Source organism: Leucoraja erinacea, chromosome 21 (assembly GCF_028641065.1).
Source record: "Leucoraja erinacea ecotype New England chromosome 21, Leri_hhj_1, whole genome shotgun sequence".
Classification (NCBI taxonomy): domain Eukaryota; kingdom Metazoa; phylum Chordata; class Chondrichthyes; order Rajiformes; family Rajidae; genus Leucoraja; species Leucoraja erinaceus.
In genome coordinates this window covers 18,991,689-19,010,954 of record NC_073397.1, presented here as the reverse complement: position 1 = coordinate 19,010,954, position 19,266 = coordinate 18,991,689, and the positions used below count along the sequence as shown (strand labels likewise).

Genomic DNA, 19,266 nt, shown 5'->3' with positions numbered 1-19,266 from the left:
CAACGTGCTGCATTGCACTTTTACTGCACACAATTCCAATTGCTAATGATTCTTATTGTTTTTTGATCCACAATTATGCTTTTAACCACCGGCTGATTGTAGGTTTAGGTTTATTATTGTTACATGCACCAAGTTACAGTGAAAAGCTTTGTTTTTGTATGCTATTCAAACAGATCAGATATACTATGCATAGATACAATCAGCTAAACTCAAGTACAATATGTAGAACAAAGGGGAAGATACAGATTGCAAGATATAGTTCTTAACATTGTAGTGCGTCAGTTCCATAGACAAAGTCCAATGTCCATAATGGGGTAGCGGTGAGTCGGACACTAACATACCTAATGGAAGGACCGTTCAGAAGCCTGATAAGAGGGGAAGAAGCTGCTCCCGAGTCTGGTGGTGCACTTTCAGGCTTCTGTACTTTTCCAGATGGGAGCAGTGAGAAGATGGTAAAGTTTATCCTTGATTACATTAGCAAATAAATGCATTGGGAATGCTACCGTGAATTCAATGATGGATTCAACGATGCAGCATAGAAACCAGCCCTTTAACCCACTGAGTCCACAAAGACCATTGATCACCCATTCACACTAGTTTTGTGTTATCCCACTTTCACATCCACTCCCTACACATCAGGGGCAATTTACAGAGGCCAATTAACCTACAAACCCGCATGTCTTTGGGATGTGGGAGGAAACCGGAGCACCTGGAAGAAACCCACATGGTCACAGTGATTTAACTGCAAATTGTTAAAAATGACGAGATTTACGGGAGAGAAGGCGAGGCCAGCATGAAGCACGGATTGCTGCAAACCCTCGTCACTTCTAAACAACATACAGATGAGAAGAGAGTTGAGGAGAGGTCAGGCGACAGAAGATGGGTCCACACCCGATCCTCACTGAAGAAGAGCCAGAGTGAGTCCAAAGCCTTACACCTCTGGGGTGGAGTGGTCCATCCGCGAGACAAGACCAGAGGACATCCTGGAAGAAAAACAACACACCGTTATTTGGGCAACATCCCAAAAGTCGTACATTCCAAAAAGCATGAATATCTTGGAGACAGACAGGGAGACACACGAGACTGCAGATGCTGGAATTGTGAGCAATTCCAGTGCTGGGTTCAGAAAGTATTGGTTGTGAAACACAAGGGTTTGGATGAGAGGCAGGCGGGTTAGAGGGGATCTTTGGGGACATGGCTGTCACAGAGATGGAATTACCTGGAGAGGTGATAGTGAAGATATGCTCATGATAATCAAGGCAGAGTCTACACACCCAATGTTGGTAAATCAAATTAGCGTAGTTAGGTACAAAAGGGGTAGCAGAGACATGGTGGGCTAAAGGACCAGTTTTTATGCTACGTGAACCTATGAGAATAATTGAAAATTATTCAGAGGGCCACAAATCAAAATATTAACAGAGAGCACATAAAAATAGAGGGATTGACCAAAAAGAGGTTGGTTTCAGTTTAGTTTATTGTCACGTGCAGAGATACAGTGAAAAGCTTTTTGGTGCATGCTAACCAGTCAGCAGAAAGACTACACATAATTGCAATTGAGCTGGCCACAGATAGAGGACATTTAGTGCAAGGTAAAGTCTGATTATAAATAGTCCGATGGCCTCCAAAGAGGTAGATGATAGGTGAGGACCGCTCTACATTTGGTAATAGGATGGTTCAGTTGCCTGATAACAGCTGGAAAGAAACTCCCTGAATTTGGAGGTATAAGGAGCATCTTAAAAAGGAAGAAGGTAAGGGGCAATAATGTTGGCATCGACATGGTGGGCTGAAAGGCCACTGTCTACGTTGCACAACTCTGCATATACAAGGAACTGAAGATGCTAGTTTACACCAAAGAACACAAAGTGCTGTAGTAACTCAGTGGGTGTGGCAGCATCCCTGGAGAACGTGGATAGGTGACGTTTCAGGTCGGGACCCTTCAGATTATTTTGAAAACCAGCAGCTGCAGTTGCTGGTTTCCACAGGGCAGTGAGGGAGCTGGAGAGACCTACAGTTAAAGTATCAGAGTAGAAGAATCAGACAGAACTCCAATTGTGTGGTCTCACCAACCACTTGTACAGCTGCATCGTGATGTTCCTGCTGGGCCTACTCACCGTTTAACCATGTGTTCATAGACAGCTTTTGGCATGACCGTGAGAGTAACCGTGATCCCCGCCATGGCTAAAACTTCCATGATCTGAGAGTCCTGAGAAAAGGAGAACGAATGTGAATATCCTGCAGATAGAGTTGCCTCATAGTGACAGAGACCTGGGTTTGATCCTGACTACGGGTGCTGTCTGTTCTGAATTCATACGTTCACCCTGTGGCAGCACCTCCATGAAGGGATGTGAAACAGGTGGATGGTTTAGGAGTTGAATAATAGTGGAGAGGAAGTCATGGCTAATCAGTCTTTCGCTCTCAACAACATTCTCCTGCTTTCTCCCCATAACCTTTGGCTGAAGAAATTCCTCTATTCTAAAGGTATGCTCTTTTAGTCTGAGGCTGCACCCTCTGGACTCTCCCACGAGTGGAAACATCCTTCTCCATATGCACTCTGTCCAGGCCATCCCTCTAAACTTAAGTGTGTTCTGGCCCAGAGCCATCAAATACAGAATGCTGCAGATTACTTGCAAATGCAATTATAAACTCTGATCTGCTGTTATTCCAAACACTGCATTGTAATTACTCAAGATAACAGGCAGCACAGTGGCGCAGCAGTAGCTTTGTTGCCTTAGAGTGCCAGAGACCTGGGTTCAATCCTGACTACAGAGGGGCTGTTTGTATAGAGTTTGTACGTTCTTCTTGTGACCGCGTGGGTTCTCTCCAGTTTCCTCCCACATTCCAAGGAGACACACATTTGTAGATTAATTGGCTTTGGTAAAAAATTATTAATTGTCCCTAGCGTGCAGGATAGAGTTAGTGCAAGAGTGATCACTGGTCGGCACAGACTCGGTAGGCCAAAGGGCTTGTTTCCACGCTACATCTCAAAAAGTCTAAGAAAATACTGCAAATATAAGGCACAATTTCCCAATTGATGCCCTCACGGGATCACAGCCCTACTTAGTGACAGACACACAAATTTCAGCTTCGTACCTAACTCAGACACTCCAAACATTTTGAGGTTGGAGGAAGTGCACATGAACATTTGTATCACCTGGAAGGGCAGCTGGCGTCCCTGGAAGTGGGTGTAGGGGCAGATGTTACATCTCTTACAGCTGCAGGTGAAATTATATGTCCACTTCCGGAAGCTGGTGGTCCGGCAACTCTTTTAATCCGGACAAAACTACAAGAAATCCCACCCAGGAAGGCCCCCTGAAAATGTGGCATCTAGGTCTGGTGAGGCGGCCATTTTGACTTCATAGGTACTTCCACGGCTGATCGGCGGGTCAAATCTGCCACCTGCAGCCGGGGCTCTGGAACTCTGGCCCAGCCAGAGCTGGCAGATCCATTCCCATAGCCGACTTCTGAGGCTGAATTTGAAGGTCGGTATCTCAGCTCCTCGGCAGCTTAGGTGGACTGTTCCGATACTGTTGGACTCCTCTTGGAGACCCATTGGTCTGACAAAATGGATAATTCTGAAAGGCTCTGGAATCAAGGGAGCTGGTAAAAAAAAGTGGTGAACGTGTACCTGGGGAGGACGTAGTTTGGGTGGGAAGGGATAAGCGAACCAATGGAGTTTCAGAGAGCGTGGTCTCTGCAGAAGGTGGAAAGGAGTGTCTCCACGATCCCTACCACGGGCAGTGCACACTAACTAGCTTGGCCAATAAACTGAAGATACAAACATTTTTAAAAGTACAGAGACAGTTTGCAAAGACTTTGCGGAAATTCACTCCATGAAAGTAAAGCATAAATTGCTGGAGTAACTCAGTGGGTTCGGCAACACATGTGGAAGGAATGGACAGTCAATGTTTGGGGTTGGAATCTTCCTTGCATGCAGTTCTGGTCGCCCCATTACAGGAAGGACCTGGAGGCTTTGGACAGGATGCAGAGAAGGTTTACGAGAATGATGCCTGGATTAGTGGGTATCAGCTACTGGGGGAGGCTGAATAGACTTAGATTGTATTCTCTGGAATGCTGGATGTTGCGGGGTAGACCCAATATAAGTGTTTAAAATTATGAGAACCATGGATAGGATAGACTAGGGGAACCTGCGGTCTTAAGGATGCATGCGGCCTACTAGGCCATTAAGTGCGGCCTTTTGATTGAATCCAAATTTTGTAGAACAAATCCTTGTATTTTTATTTTATTAATATGTTTTTGTTCGTCTTTTATTATTTTAATTTTAATCTTAAAATGAACTATTTAAAATACCAAAGAGTAAAAGAAAATTTAACAAAATAATCCTCGCCGACTGACGGCCACAATTAAAACATTAGTAAGTGATAAGGGCTATTTTAACGCCTGTTATGTTCATGATTTAGTTCTAATGCGACTCTAGAATGTACGTTAACCTCCCACAAAAAGCAGTCACAACAAAGTTAAAAGGTTAGTTAACTTTAGAATTAACAACATTTTTTCATTTTCTTGAAGTTAGTACATAGTCTTGAAGTTAGATTTTTACAAAATAATGTACATTTTGAAGTGTATCTAATTGAAGTTTCTTGGATGCGGCCGCATTTGATTACAGCTAACTTAATGCAAAAAGGTTCCCCACCCCTGGGGTACACAGTCAGAACCTCTTTCCCAGGATGGAAAAAAATCAAATAGTCAAGGGCATAACTGAGCTGAAGGGGGGCAAAGTTTAAATGAGGTGTGCGGGACAAGTTTTTATTTTTAGACAACGGTGGGTACCTGGGTGGCTTTGCCCAGGGCGGTGGTGGAGACAGATATGATGGTGGTGTTTAAGAGGCCTTTTGATAGGCACATGGATATGGAGGGATATGGGTTATGTGGGTTATGTGCAGGCAGATAAGAGGTAGTCTTGGCATTGTGTTCAGCACAGATAATGTGGGCCAAAGGGCCTGTTCCTGTGCTATACTGTTATGTTCTACGCACCGACCTATTAAGAGGCGAGGTCACTGACCAGGAATATTGGCCATTGCTCCTCTCTCCGCAGATGCTGCCTGACCTGGAATAGATCAGGTAGACGAACAGAGTCTCTTGCCCAGAGTAGGGGAACCAAATACCTGAGGACATAGGTTTAAGGTGAGGGGGGGAAAGATTTAATAGGAACCTGAGGGTTAACTTTTTCACACAAAGGGTGGTAGGTAATTAGAATGAGCTGCTGGAGGAGGTAGTTGAGGCAGGTACTGTCAGAACGTTTAAGTAACTTTTCGACAGGTTCATGGATAGGACAGGGTTAGAGGGATAAAGGCCAAACACAGGCAGGTGGGACTAGTGCAGATGGGGCATGTTAGCCAGTATGGGCAGGTTGGGCAAAAGGCCTTGTTTCCATGCTTTATGACTATGACGGGCCAAGTATTTCCAGCATTGTAGGTTTAGGTTTCCAGCATCAGCCTGTGGATCATTAAAGCTTTGTGGATCACTCCTCACCTTCAGTCCAATGACATTCTGGCCGTTGATCTCGCAGATGTTGTGACCGGTCAGAAGCCCATTCCTGGCAGCCGAACTATCCTTCACAATGGAGGTGATCTTCCCCCGTTTCTGGATGAAGCCAACGTGCCCGTTGCTATTCTTGTGCATCGTGATCGTTCTCTGGAATGGCCTTGAGTGAGAGAAATCGTGAGAAGGGTAGGTTTGATGTGGGACTGCAACACGTCATTCCCAGAGACAAAGACCAATGTCGGCAATGGGGTAGAGATGAATGGACATTACCCTAACTTAAGGTAGACAAAAATGCCGGAGAAACTCAGCGGGTTAGCAGCATCTATGGAGCGAAGGAATCGATGACATTTCGGGTCGAGACCCTTCCCAGACTACCCTAACTTATGTAGAGACTGTTCAGAGGCTTGATAACAGAGGGGAAGTAGTTCTATGGTCTTATGTACCAAGTGTAAGGATCGCCTGTAGCCTTATGCTTAGAATGGATGGGCTGTCTCATCTGCTGGTGTGTAGAAAGGAAAAGGGGTCCTCTATGGAGACAAGAACCTGGGGGGTATCGACAGGGTGGGTGATTGCTCTTGTGGGTGAATCTAGAACTAGGGTTCATTCTTTAACAGTACACATCGTGTTCCACTTCAGTTTTGGTTAGTTTAGAGATACAGCATGGAAACAGGCCCCTCTGCCCAACGAGACCATTCACCCCTTCGCACCAGTTCTATGTTATCCCACTTTCTCATCCTCTCCCTACACACAAGGGGAGAATTAACATACAAATCTGCACAATTTGTGGGAAGAATGTGGGAGGAAACCAGAGCACCCAGGAGATCCTCGTGGTCAAAAGGAGAAAGCGCAAACTCCACAGAGACAGCACCCAAGGTCAGGTTACAACCTGGGTCTCTGGTGGTCTGAGATAGCAGCTCTAGACACTATACTCGTTTAGCTTTAAGAAGTCTCCAGTACTGTCAGAGAGTTGATTCTTACAGATATTTATGAGGATGAGGGGTGATCTTATAGACGTGTGTAAGATCATGAGGGGAATAGATAGGGCAAATGCAGAGTCTTTTACCTAGAATAGAGGAATCAAGAACCAAAGGACCCAGATGAGGGGGGAGGGGGGCAGTTTAATAGAAACTTGAATAAAAATGTTATTTTACACAAAGGGTGGTGGGTATATAGATCGAGCTGCCAGGTGAGGCAGGTACTATCATAATGCTTAAAAAACATTTGCCCAGGTACATGGATAGGACAGGTTTAGAGGGATATGGGCCAAACGCAGGCAGGTGGGACTAGTGTAGATGGTTGGCGTGGGCACATTGGGCCAAAGGGCTGTTTCCACACTGCATGATGCTATAGTTATGGGGGCTTTGTAACCACAACAGTGCAGTTGGGACATCTTCTCACCGGTCTCGGACAATAAGCAAGATCTTGTCGTCTGGTGCCTGTTTCAGCGCCTTGTGAGCTTTGTCAGTGCTCCAGCCTGTGCACAACTTCCCATCCAGCTGCAAGATCTGGTCCCCGAATCTCAGGCCAACAAGAGAAGCAGGAGAATTAGCCTGCACCAGCTGGACAAAGATTCCCTGAAATAAACAGAGAGAATTGACCATGGTTAAAATAATCCTGTTTTGATTAGTACAACTGCAGCAGGGAAACAAGCCCTTCAGCTGACTTGTCCATGCAGGCCAACATGTTTACTTTAGCTATGTTTATTGTCACGTGGTGCAGTGAAAAGCTTTTCGTTGCGTGCTAATCCGGTCAGCAAAAAAACACACATGAACAAGCAGGGTGAGGAACAGCTTTTTCAACAACACACTTACATTGCTGAACTCGGAGTCCCGTCGCTAGATATCTTTGGTCTCTCCATCCACATTGTTAACCAGTGCTCTTCTTACTCTAATGTATGCTTGTTCTGTATTTTTATTTTTATTCTTATTTATTTATTTATTTTTTTATAAATTCCTATCTTGCACTATGACGATGACCAGACGCTAAACTGCATTTCGTTGTACCTATACTTGTATCTGTGCAATGACAATAAAGTTGAATTGAAATGATCACAATCAAGCCATCCACTGTGTACAGATACAGAATAAAGAGAATAATGTTTAGTGCAAGATAAAGTCCAGTAAAGTCCAATTAAAGATATTCAAAGGTATTCAATCAGGTAGATGGTAGCATGCCGCATCTAAGCTAGTCCCAGTTGCCGGCGTTTGGCCCACATCCCTCGAAACCTTTCTTATCCATGTACCTGTTCAACTGCCTTTTAAATGTTGTTATAGAAACTCCATTTGCAACTACCTCCTCTGGCAGCTCGTTCTATATACCCACTACTCTCTGAGTGAACATCTTAGTTATCACTTTATATTTTCGAGTCATAGTTACCCTTCATGGAAACAGGCCCTTCAGCCCAATAGTTAAGTGATTTGAATGCAGGAAGTGTGGCAGTAATTTAGTCCCATACCAGCTTTCTGAAGAGGAAATTTGGCAATGTCTCCAAATTATTTTTTACCAGTTTCTACAGATGCACCATTGAAAGCATCCTGTTGAGAGGCATCATATCTTGGTATGGCAACTGCTCTGCCCAACACCACAAGAAATTGGGTGGCACTGTTGCTGTAGAGTTGATGCCTTAGAGCGCCTGAGGCCCGGGTTTGATCCTGACTATGGATGCTGTATGGTGTTTGCACAATCTCCCTGTGACCGCATGGGTTTTCTCTTGGTGCTCCCACACTCCAAAGACGTACAGGTTTGTACGTGAATCATTGTAGTGTGGGGAAAAACCAGAGCACCCGGAGGAAACCCATGCGGTTCCAGGGAGAAAGTACAAACTTTGTACATACAGCACCCGTAGTCATGATCAAATCTGGGTCTCTGGTGCTGTAAGGCAGCAACTCCACTGCTGCACCACCCAGCCACCGCTGAACTGCATTGAAATATACATGCTAGAATCTTGAGCAAAATCAAAGTGCTGGTGCAACTCAGCAGGTCAGGCAACAGCTGTGCAAGGAAGGGATAGGTGAGGAAATCTGCCATCCTTACCCAGTTTTGCCCCTAGGTGACCTCCGATTCACCCCTTGTGGGTCTCGACTGCCCTCTGAGATTACCTGGCAAGCCTCTGAATTACAGGCAATTTACTTCCCCTTTCTGGTCAATTCCAGATAGGCACTAAAATCTGGTTCTGTTAGAAACTTCCAGATCCCCAAAACAAACACATAAATAAAACAAACAGGTAAAACTGGTTCCCAGAGCTGTTCTCTAACCGAACAAGAAAACTAGGTATTGCAGGCAGATCTGGTTGCCACATTATAGAAAGGATGTGGAGGTTTTGGAAGGGGTGCAGAGGATGATCACCAGAATGCTGCCTGGATTAGAGGGTATTAGCGAAAAAGGAGTTGGCTTGGATTGTTTTCTCTGAAACATCAGAGGTTGAGGGGAGTCCTGATGAAGGTTAATAAAATTATGAGAGACATAGATAGTGTAGACAGTCAGGGACAGGGCAAAGCTTTTAGGTGAGAGGGTAAAGTTGAAAGGTGATGTGCGGGGCAAATATTTGTTTTTACACAGAAGGTGGCGGGTGCCTAGAATGCACTGCTGCGGGTGGTGTGGATTGGTGTTTAAGAGGCTCTGAGATAGGTGCATGGATATGCAGGGAACGGAGCAATATGGATAACGTGCAGGCAGAGGAGATTAGTTTAGCTTGGCAACATATCCAGCATAGACATTGTGGGCCGAAGGGTCTGTTCCTGTGCTGTACTGTTCTACATTCAAAACAGAAAATAGTTTTGGATGACGCAATGATGGACCAAATGAGTTATGAAGTAACCTCGGGGGCATTGTAGTGCAGCTGATGATAGAGTTGATGCCTCACAGCGCAGGAGACCCATGTTCAATCCTGATCCCGGGTGCTGTCTGTGTGTGTGGAGTTTGCACGTTTTCCCTACAAAAGCGTGAATTTCCACTGGTGCTGCAGTTTCCTCCCATATCCCAAAGATGTGGGTTTGTAGGTTAATTGGTCCTCTGTAAATTGTTCAACGTGTGAAAGGAGTGGATGAGTAAGTGAGATAACATAGAACTCGTGTAAATGGGTGATCAATGGTCGGCGTGGAATCGATAGGCTGAAGGGCCTGTTTCCATGCTGTATCTCTCTCTGAACTCTCACCTCAGGAATCAGCACAGCTGGTTTCTGAGGAGCAGGAGACTGGGTCAAGTCACCCAGTGTGGAGAGAACAGATCCTGGGCAGGATCTGGTGCCAGGCATGATGGGGTTAACAGGAGGAGATCTTGCATCTTCTTCAAAGAATTACCAAAAGCACAAATGGTGAAATTGGGTGGGAAATATTGCTGGGAGTTATTAGAACTGTGTAAAATCCCGAATGGTTTTGTCAGCGAGAGGAAAAAAAATAACAGTCGGTGACAAAATGACGTGGACTTAAGAGAAGCAAGAACAGGTAAGGGTGGAGATGGTTTAAGTTTATTATCGTCACAGTGAAAAGCTTTGTTCTGCACGCTGTGCATAAAGATCATACTATACGCAAAAACAACTATACGCAAAAACAATCAAGTGAAACTCGAGTACAGTGGATAGAGTGATGGGGAGGATAGTTCCAAATATAGTTCTCAGCATTGTAGCGCACCAGTTTCATGGACAATGCCCAATGTCTGTAATGGGGTAGAGGTGAAGCGGGTGTACCCCACCTACTGGAAGGACCGTTCATAAGTCTGATAACGGAGGGGCTGAAACTCTTTCTGAGTCTGGTGGTGGGCGCTTTCAAGCTTCTGTATGTTATGTGGGATGGGAGCAGGGAGGAGGAATGGCCAGCCTGGGATTATGTTGATTAGGTAGCTGCTTTTCCAAGACAGCGGAAGTATAGATGGAGTCGTTGGTTGGCAGGCCAGCAAAAGATACGGGCATGCAACATGACGGGAAGAGCGAAAGAGCTGGCGAGTCTGTGGTTCAGTGCTACAAGGTTGTACGGCGGGACATTGGGTCCATGGGGGGGGGGCACTTACTCTGTCGATGGAGCGCAGGCGGAGTCCAACCTTTCTGTCCTGGTCCTTGCAGAGGGTCACCTCGCGGACACCAGCTTTAATCTCCGCCCGGTGGAGCCCCATGTTGTTCCCAGTCACCGGGGCCATCATGTTACCCAGGGTAGACTGACCACCAGCAACCTGCTGCACATCAAAACAACAATGAAGAAATTGTAGCTGAGGGAGTGAAAATCAATCTAGATGTAAACTTCCCCATAACCCCAACGGAATCGCCCAAAACCCACTGGTGCCAAATACACGACCAAGACATTTGGTGTTAGTCACAGAGTGCTGGAGTAACTCAGCAGGTCAAGCAGCACCTCTGGAGAAAAAGGATGTGTGGAGTTTCAGGTCGGGACCCTTCTTCAGGTGGTGGGTATATGGAATAAGCAGCCAATATAATCAAATATACCTGCATCTGCACTTCCTTTCTGCACAAGACATTTGGTGTGCTTTGTGACTCCTGGAGGGAATCCAGAGTGGGATTCATTTCGGGAGTGTGTTTCTACAGTGCTAGAGGAACCCAGCAGGTCAAGCAGCATCCGTAGTGGGAAGAGTATAGGAGTAGATTCAGATCTGGACCTTTCTTAACATTGACCGACTCCAACTCAGAAATTTGGTTAACAAAATGTAAAATTTAACATTCTATATGACTATTGGGTTAGAGTGCCACTCTGGAAAGTGTAGGATCTCGAGTTGGGAAACTTCCTTCACATTTTTCTCACTTAGTTTGTTAATTAACTAACTGTAGAGTCATAGTCATACAGTACTTTAACAGGCACTTCAGCCAAACCTAGCCATGCCGACCAAGAAGCCCCATCTACACTAGTCTCACCTGCCAGCGTTTGGCCCATATATTCTTCTAAACCGTTCCTATCTATGACCTGTCCAAATGTCTTTTAAATGTTGTTTCAGCATTTAGCGAGAAGGAAAATGGAAATAAAACAAGGAACATTTATCACACACTCCCTCTGACCAGCACGGGTCTCTGGACAAGGCCAGGAACAGTGGCAGTGTTTGGGGTGAAGGAGCAGCTGGAGCAAGCTAGGTTGGGTGAGTTCATTACATTCACCTGTCCCCATCGGATACTTACCCCAGAGTCAGTGACGGGCACCAGGGACATGTCTTCCTGTAGCTTCTCACTGTTCAGGTCTAGACCCATGTAGTCACCCAGCTCCTGAAGGTCTGGGTACAGAGCTAACACAAAATGGAAAAGCCATTAGTCAGAAAGCCTGAGTGCATGGCCCTTTCCCCTTGCAATGCCACAGGCACATTAGAACATAGAACAGTACAGCACAGGAACATAATATTTGTGTTGAACATGATGCAGAGTTAAACTGATCCTATTTGCCTGCACATGATCCATATCTCTCCATTCTCTGCACTTCCAGTTGCCAAAGTAGAAGCATCTTAAGCTCCACTATCGTATCTGCCTCCACCACCAACTTTAGCAATGCATTCCTGGTCCCCTCTAGTCTCTGTGTAAAAAAACATGCCCCCCACATCTCCATTAAACATTCTCTCACCTAATGGCTGTACCCTCTGGTGTCGGAAATTTTCACCCCGGGAATACGATTTGGATTCTCTACCTTATGCCTCTCAAAATTTTATATACTTTCATCGTCTCCCCTCAACCTCTAATGTTCCAGAGAAATCAATCCAGGTCTGTCCAACCTCTCCCGGTAGCTGAAACCCTCTAATCCAGGCAGTATCCTAGTAAACCGCCTCAGCACCCTCTCCACATATTTCCTGTAATGGGGTGAACAGAACTGCCCGCAGAGTCACAGAGACATGGTAAAGTGACATCAATGGTGAAAATACAGACCCAAGAGACCAAACCAGGATCTGGTTCACGAACTAGAAGTAGAATCTGGAAGAGGGAAATGCAGACATCTATTGAGAGAGCGTTTGCTGCAACTCACCATTTTCAGCAGTGGCTTCAATTGCCACTGGTGTGGCTTCAATTGCCACCGGTGTGGCTTCAATTGCCACTGGTGTGGCTTCAATTGCCACCGAGGCCATTTTGGCTGCAATGGTGGACTGAGCCTGAGGAAAAGACACATTGAGGTCAATGGAGGCACAAGGAACTGCAGATGTTGATTTCCAATAAAAAAAGGTACCAAGTGCCAGAGTAACTCAACGGGCCAGGCAGCATCTCTGGAGAACACGGATATCCATTCTCCAGAGATGCTGCCTAACCCATCGAGTTACTTCAGCACTGAGTTTTTTTTTTTCAACCATGAAGTCAACGATGGACGTACAATAACGTTGCCATCAAGTTGATGTTGGAATAGACAGAGTGAATGCACATGTTTCTGAGTGGTCTAATAAGCTAGAATCTGTCCGATTCACCTCTACTCCATTTCGGACATTGGACTTTGTCCATGGAACTGTTACGCCACAATGCCAAGAACTATATTCTGCACTCTGTATCTTCCCCTTTACTCTACCTATTGTACTTGAGTTTGGATTAAATGTATTTATGTATAGTATGAACTGCTTTGATTGGATAGCATGCAAAACATAGATGAGATTAATTATTTATGAAATATTCTGAGCTAGGAATCATCTTGCAATTGACCATGCGCTAGTTAATACAGAGCTGGCCAAGATTGACTGAGTGTTAATCCTCGCCATCATTTGACCCGACTTAAACAACTTCTAAGCTTTACACATTTTGTCAGAACGTACCTCAATTACTTTGGAGACCTGAAGGTCCTCTAGTGATGGATACAGAGCCATCTTTCAGTTCAACCTGTAGGTAGAAATGGACAGAATCGGCAGTTATTGATCCATATTAAAGATATTGAAATTGCACCATCTCAGGAATGAGCCCAATTGACATCAGTTCCATCAGGTGCCTCGAGGCTCTCAGCATGGGGATCAGGATGTGGTTGGTCAGGTGGACTCTACTGCCCCAACCTTGACCTGTCCACATTCTGCCTGGTGTTATGAATAGTTATTGCTCTGTGGTCAATATATATGACACTTAAACACTCGCGATTCTCTTGCTTCTTGGGTCGGATGCAGAGGGACAACTTCACCCAAGACTGTGTCAAGGTGTTGGGGTTTGGGGCAGCTCACTCAGCATTCCAGTTCAGATAGAGTCATAGACAAAGATAGATAAATATAGCATGGAAACAGGCCCTTTTGTTCATGCTGACCAAGTTAGTATTCTGGGCTAGTCCCAATTGTCTGCATTTGGCTCATTGCCCTCAAAACCCTTCCTATCCTAATATCCTTTGAAAGTTGTAATCATGACTGCTATTATAGGCAAGTACCGATGTGCACTACATCAAATCCAGCTTGATATTTCTTTCACAGTTTAACAAAACTCACCCCTGTACCTCGCTCCTCTTCCTATTATCTGCCAGAGTTATTTCAGTGATTGGAAAAACTGCTTGAAAATATCTTCCAAGTAAAATCTTCCAGAAGTTCTCGTTCATGTTTCAGCTTGTTTGAACAACTCTACACTGTGGAAAAACATCCGGGCGCACTGATCAGTTCTGATTTTTGTAGCAAATTCTGAATGCCCATCTCATCATCAATAACAACAAGGGTTGCAAGAGCTTTGGGAGGACAAATGGTAGAGGAAAATACACAATTAATAGCAAGACCCTTCACAACATTGATGTAAAGAGTGATCTTGCAGTTTGTCCATAAATCCCTGAAAGTGGAAACTGGAGTACACTTTAGCCCTTTACACTTTGGAGATACAGCGTGGAAACAGATCTTTGGGCCCACCAAGTCCATGCCGACCAGCGATCACCCTGTACACCAGCACTATCCTGCGCACTAGGGACTATTCACCACATTACAGGAAGGATGTGGAGCAGAGAAGGTTTACCAGAACGATGCCTGTTTATTGGCTACAGGGAGAGATAGGGCAAACTTAGATAGTTTTCTCTGGACTGCCGGAGGTTGCGGAGAGACCTGATAAAAATGTATCAAATTATGAGAGGCAGAGATAGGATAAGAAAGTTTTTTTCTCCCAGAAGGAAGTATTAAAGACAAGAGGGTATAGCTTTAAGGTGAGAGGTGTCATGTTTAAAGGAGATGTGCTGGCAAATTTTGTTTTCAAAATGGTGGTGGAGGCAGATACAGTATGATAGCATTTTAGATACTTTTAGATCAGCACATGTACATGGATTACGTGCAGGCATATAAAACATTTGTCTTGGCGCCATGTTTGGCAAAAAGACATTGTGGGCCAAAGGGCCTGTTCCTGTGCAATAATGTTTTACGTTCTATGTAGGGAAGGAAAGGTAATGGATTTGAGTCATTAATGGATGGTGGTTCAGGCACATTGGTTCCTCTTATCATCCCACAGTTGTTGAACACAAATGGTTTGGTGGAATTTAATTTTAAATAATTTCTTCTTTAAGCTTGAAAGGGTTCAGAAAAGATTTATGAGGATTTTGCCAGGAATAGAGGGTGTAAGCTATAGGGAGACGTTGAGTAGGCTGGATCTCTATTCCATGGAGCATAGGAGGATGAGGGGAGATCTTATAGAGGTATACAAAATCATGAGAGGAATAGATCAGTAGATGCACAGTCTTTTAGCCAGAGTGGACCAGAGGACATAGGTTCAAGGTGAAGGAGAAAAGATTTAATAGGAATCCGAGAGGTAACTTTTTCACACAGACGGTGGTGAGTGTATGGAACAAGCTGCCAGAAGAGGTAGTTGAGGCTGGGACTATCCTATTATTTAAGAAACAGTTGGACAGGTACCTGGATAGGACAGGTTTGGAGGGTTATGGACCAAGCGCAGGCAAGTAGGACTAGGATAGCTGGGACATTGTTGGCTGGTGTGGGCAAGTTGGGCCGAAGGGCTTGATTCCACACTGTAATAATCTATGACTAAATGCATCCGAGCCAGTTTCAGTCATGCAAATGGCACACTGATATAATCACGACTGAATGTATTTTAACTCTGCTTCCTGTTTCTTCACACCCGTCACTCCGGTCTCCCTCCCACAGTGCACTATTGCAGGGAGAGGCACAAGGAACTTTTCAATCTGGCGGTGTGAGGGTGGTGGGTATTTGGAACGAGCTGCGAGAGGAGGTAGTTGAGGTACAATATCAACAGTTAAAAGACACTTGGATTAAAACAGTTAAAAGTACATGGATGGAAAAGATTTAGAAGGATATTGGCCAAATGCAGGCAGGTGGTACATGTGTAGATGGCACATCTTGGTCGGCATGGACAAGTTGGGCCGAAGGTCCTGTTTCCATGCTGTATGACTATAACTGCAGGATGCTGGAATCTTGAGCAAAACACTGGAAGTGCTGGAAGAACTCAGCTGGTCAGGCAGCATCTGAGGAGGGAATGGACGGACAATGTTTTGGACTGGGACACTTCCTTTGGCATGGTGAGCCAAACCTATAGCACTCAATGGATCACAGTAACACAACCTACTTCCCAACTATCCATTTAAATGTGTTTTTAATCTGTTATTGATTGTGAATCAATAACCAATGATGAAAGCTGGCACTTCACCAGGGGAATGGAGTTTGCCTGCCCCCCTGTACCACAGCAACAAATGAACTGCAACAGTAACGTATCAAATCAGAAAATCTTTGCTATGTCACTGCCTGTTTGTTTATACCAACCTCGTCCTATTAATCCATATAAGGATCTGGCACTGCATGACTGAATGACCATTGTTCATTATTTGTAAAAGGGATATTTCTAGACCTCTTGTTTTTAGAGGTACAGCACGGAAACAGGCCCTTCGGCCCATGCCGACCAATGATCACTCATACACTAGTTCTATCCTACAATTTACAGAAGCCGATTAACCTACAACCTGCACGTCTTTGGAATGTGGGAGGAAACCGGAGCATCCAGAGAAAACCCATGCAGTCACACGGAGAACATACAAACTCTGTACATATAGCACTGCACCGGTAGTCAAGATCGATCCTTGGTCTCTGGCACCGTAATAGGCAACAACTCTACTGCTGCGCCACCCTCTAAATTGGGCAATTCAGTGCTGTTCCCATAATGTACGACTCCCCGACTGAGGTTGCTTAAGGGGCAGATCAAAAGTGTGCAAAGCCTGCAGGCCAGGGGGAGTGGGGTGGGAGGGGGTGGTGTTTGGGAAGGAGATGAGAAGAGGTGTTGGGACGGATGTAAGCAGTTGGTTACTGCTGCTAAACCAAATACAGCATGATCAGGACATCAGGAAGGTCCCAACCCAAAAACTTTGTCTATCCATTTCCTCCTCTGCTGAGTTCCTCCAGCACTTTGTGTTTTGCTCAAGATTCCAACATCTGCAGCTCCTTGTGCCTGTTTTGTTTACATCCACAACGAGGCAGTTGTTCAGGGTAATGACGTCAAGCTGTATATAATGGGTTTACGACAAAAATAGTTTACGCCCTTAATAAATATTTATAAATGAATCATTCCAATTAAACACTTAAAAAACATCAAGACACAAGAAACTGCAAATGAGGAACTCAGCGGGTCAGGCAGCATCTGTGGAGGGAATGGACAGGTGACATTTTGGGTCAGGACCCTTCCTCAGATTGGTGGAATAGGGGAGAAAGCTGGAATAGTGGGGGCATGGCAAGTCTTGGCAAATGATAGGTGGATACAGGTGAGGGGGCATTTGGGTGGATTTGTGACAAAGGCTAGAGGTGATAAGGAGACAAAAAGCTGTGAGTGGAGGAAGAGTGAGCAGGCAGGTGTGGTGGGAATGAGGAAGAGGGTGGGTCAGTGAACTATTGCTTGAAATTGGAGAATTTCAACATTCATGCCATTAGGTTGTAGGGTTTTTTTAAATAACCAGAAAATCGTGAATCTCGGCTGGTTTACACCCTTTAGAACGAATGATTTTTATTTTACAACTTAAACAACCTGTTCACTAGATGTATTCACAGTTTAACTATTCCTTCCCATTTTAAAACAGACATTTATTTGACAGGCTAGGAATGGGCATTTCCAAATAAATTCTTTCAAAGGGAATTTGACAACTCCCAAAGAAGACACAAGGAACTACAGTTGTTGATTTACAAAAAAAGACACAGTGTGCTGGAGTAACTCAGCGGATCAGGTAGCACCTGTGGAGAATATGGATAGGTGACGTTTCGAGTCGGAACCCTTCTTCAGACTGGGGGCGGAGGAGAGAAAGGTGGAGGAGGGGGGTACTGGATAAAACCAGGCAAGTGGATGCAGGCGGAGAAGGAGAGGGATTGTTTCTGCTTTACAGCGCCAGAGACTCGGGTTCGATCCTCATCTCGGGCGCTGTCTGTACGGAGTTTGGTAAAACCGTGTGGGTTTCGTCCCACACCCCAAAGACGTACAGGTTTGTAGGTTATTTGGCTTCTGTAAATTGTTCCCTGTATGTAGGATAGTGCTCGTGTACGGGGACTCGGAGTTTCCATGCTGTATCCCTAAAGGGAGGAAAGATTGGACTTACCTGTGAGGGCAGCGACTCGCAGTCGATCTGACTCTTCGCCCAACCTGATGCACAGACACACCTGACCGCCCCTGTTGTGAAGCTGCAGGCTCCGCTCTAAGTTCTTTGCTGCGAAGGAGGAAACAGGAAGGAATCGACCGAGGGGCAGGTCCTGGAGTGAGGTGGGCTGGCTCCCTCGATAATGTATTCACTCTAATGCACTCCACCCGAGACACGTTTTGACGATTGGCGTTTGGCTCAGACTGGGCGTGGGTTCCCCTGGAGTGAAAAAGGACACAACGTGCTGGAGTAACTTAAGAGTCAAGAGCGTTCTGTCACAAACAGAACAACGACATTCTTACGCAGCAGCACAACGGAACATGTAAACATGATAGTCTGTAAAAACATACCAAAATGAAAAAAAAGTTCGGTATAATATACTCTTGTATGTATATGTAGATGTATATATGTAGATATCTACAGCTATATATACATACATACACAAATACATACACACAATATATACATACACATAAAACAAACAAACAAATTGCCCCCAAGTCTATATAAACTTTTTGCTGTTGTTTATTATGGTGTTTCCTGAACAGGAGAGGTTCAGAGAGACATGGGCCAAATGCAGGCAAATGGGATTAGTTTAGCTGGGGTATCTTGGTACAAGTTGGGCCGACGGCCCTATTTCTGTCATGTATGACTCTGCTTGGCTGGATAGCATGCAGAATAAACTTCTCACTGCATCGTTGTACACGTGTCAACATATAAATTGTGTGCCTGTGCACATAAACTAAAATTTAGACTTTGATCAACTCGGCTATATCATTTTAGGGAAGTTGTTGTATATACGGCTGTGGTATTTACTATCAAGTATGGAAATATTATGGTATTTACTATCAAGTATGGAAATATTAAGGTAGCTCGAGTGCTAAGGAAGGGGAGGAGACAGCAAGGGCTAACAAAATTGGGAGAATTCAATGTTCATGCCCGACGGATGCAAGCTCCCCAAGCAGAATATGAGGTGCTGTTCCTCCAATTTCCGGTGCTGCTCACTCTGGCAATGGAGGAGACCCAGGACAGAGAGGTCGGAGTGGGAATGGGAGGGGGAGTTGAAGTGCTGAACCACTGGGAGGTCAGGTAGGTTCTTGCGGACCGAGCGGAGGTGTTCGGCGAAACGATCGCCCAACCTCCGCTTAGTCTCACCGATGTAGATCAGCTGACATCTAGAGCAGCGGATGCAGTAGATGAGGGTGGAGGAGATACAGGTGAACCTCTTTCGCACCTGGAACGACTGTCCTTGAATGGAGTCGAGGGGGGAGGTAAAGGG

General features: G+C 45.1%; 1 protein-coding gene across 2 annotated transcripts; it reads right to left on the bottom strand.

Moving 5' to 3' along the window:
* Window positions 1–92: 92 nt before the first annotated feature.
* LOC129707340 (syntenin-1-like) lies at window positions 93–18,101 on the bottom strand. Of its 2 annotated transcripts, none has more exons than XM_055652303.1 (9): window positions 17,949–18,101; window positions 13,216–13,279; window positions 12,447–12,570; window positions 11,618–11,721; window positions 10,507–10,665; window positions 6,901–7,076; window positions 5,491–5,662; window positions 2,112–2,203; window positions 93–983 (listed from the first exon to the last, which is right to left on the bottom strand). In XM_055652303.1, exons 2-9 carry the CDS (start codon window positions 13,264–13,266, stop codon window positions 932–934), a joined length of 930 nt encoding a protein of 309 aa, XP_055508278.1. In that variant the 5' UTR covers window positions 13,267–13,279; window positions 17,949–18,101; the 3' UTR covers window positions 93–931. The 2 variants fall into 2 exon arrangements, with proteins under 2 accessions (XP_055508278.1, XP_055508277.1); XM_055652302.1 differs by having other exon boundaries at window positions 10,507–10,668; window positions 17,949–18,100.
* Window positions 18,102–19,266: the final 1,165 nt, after the last annotated feature.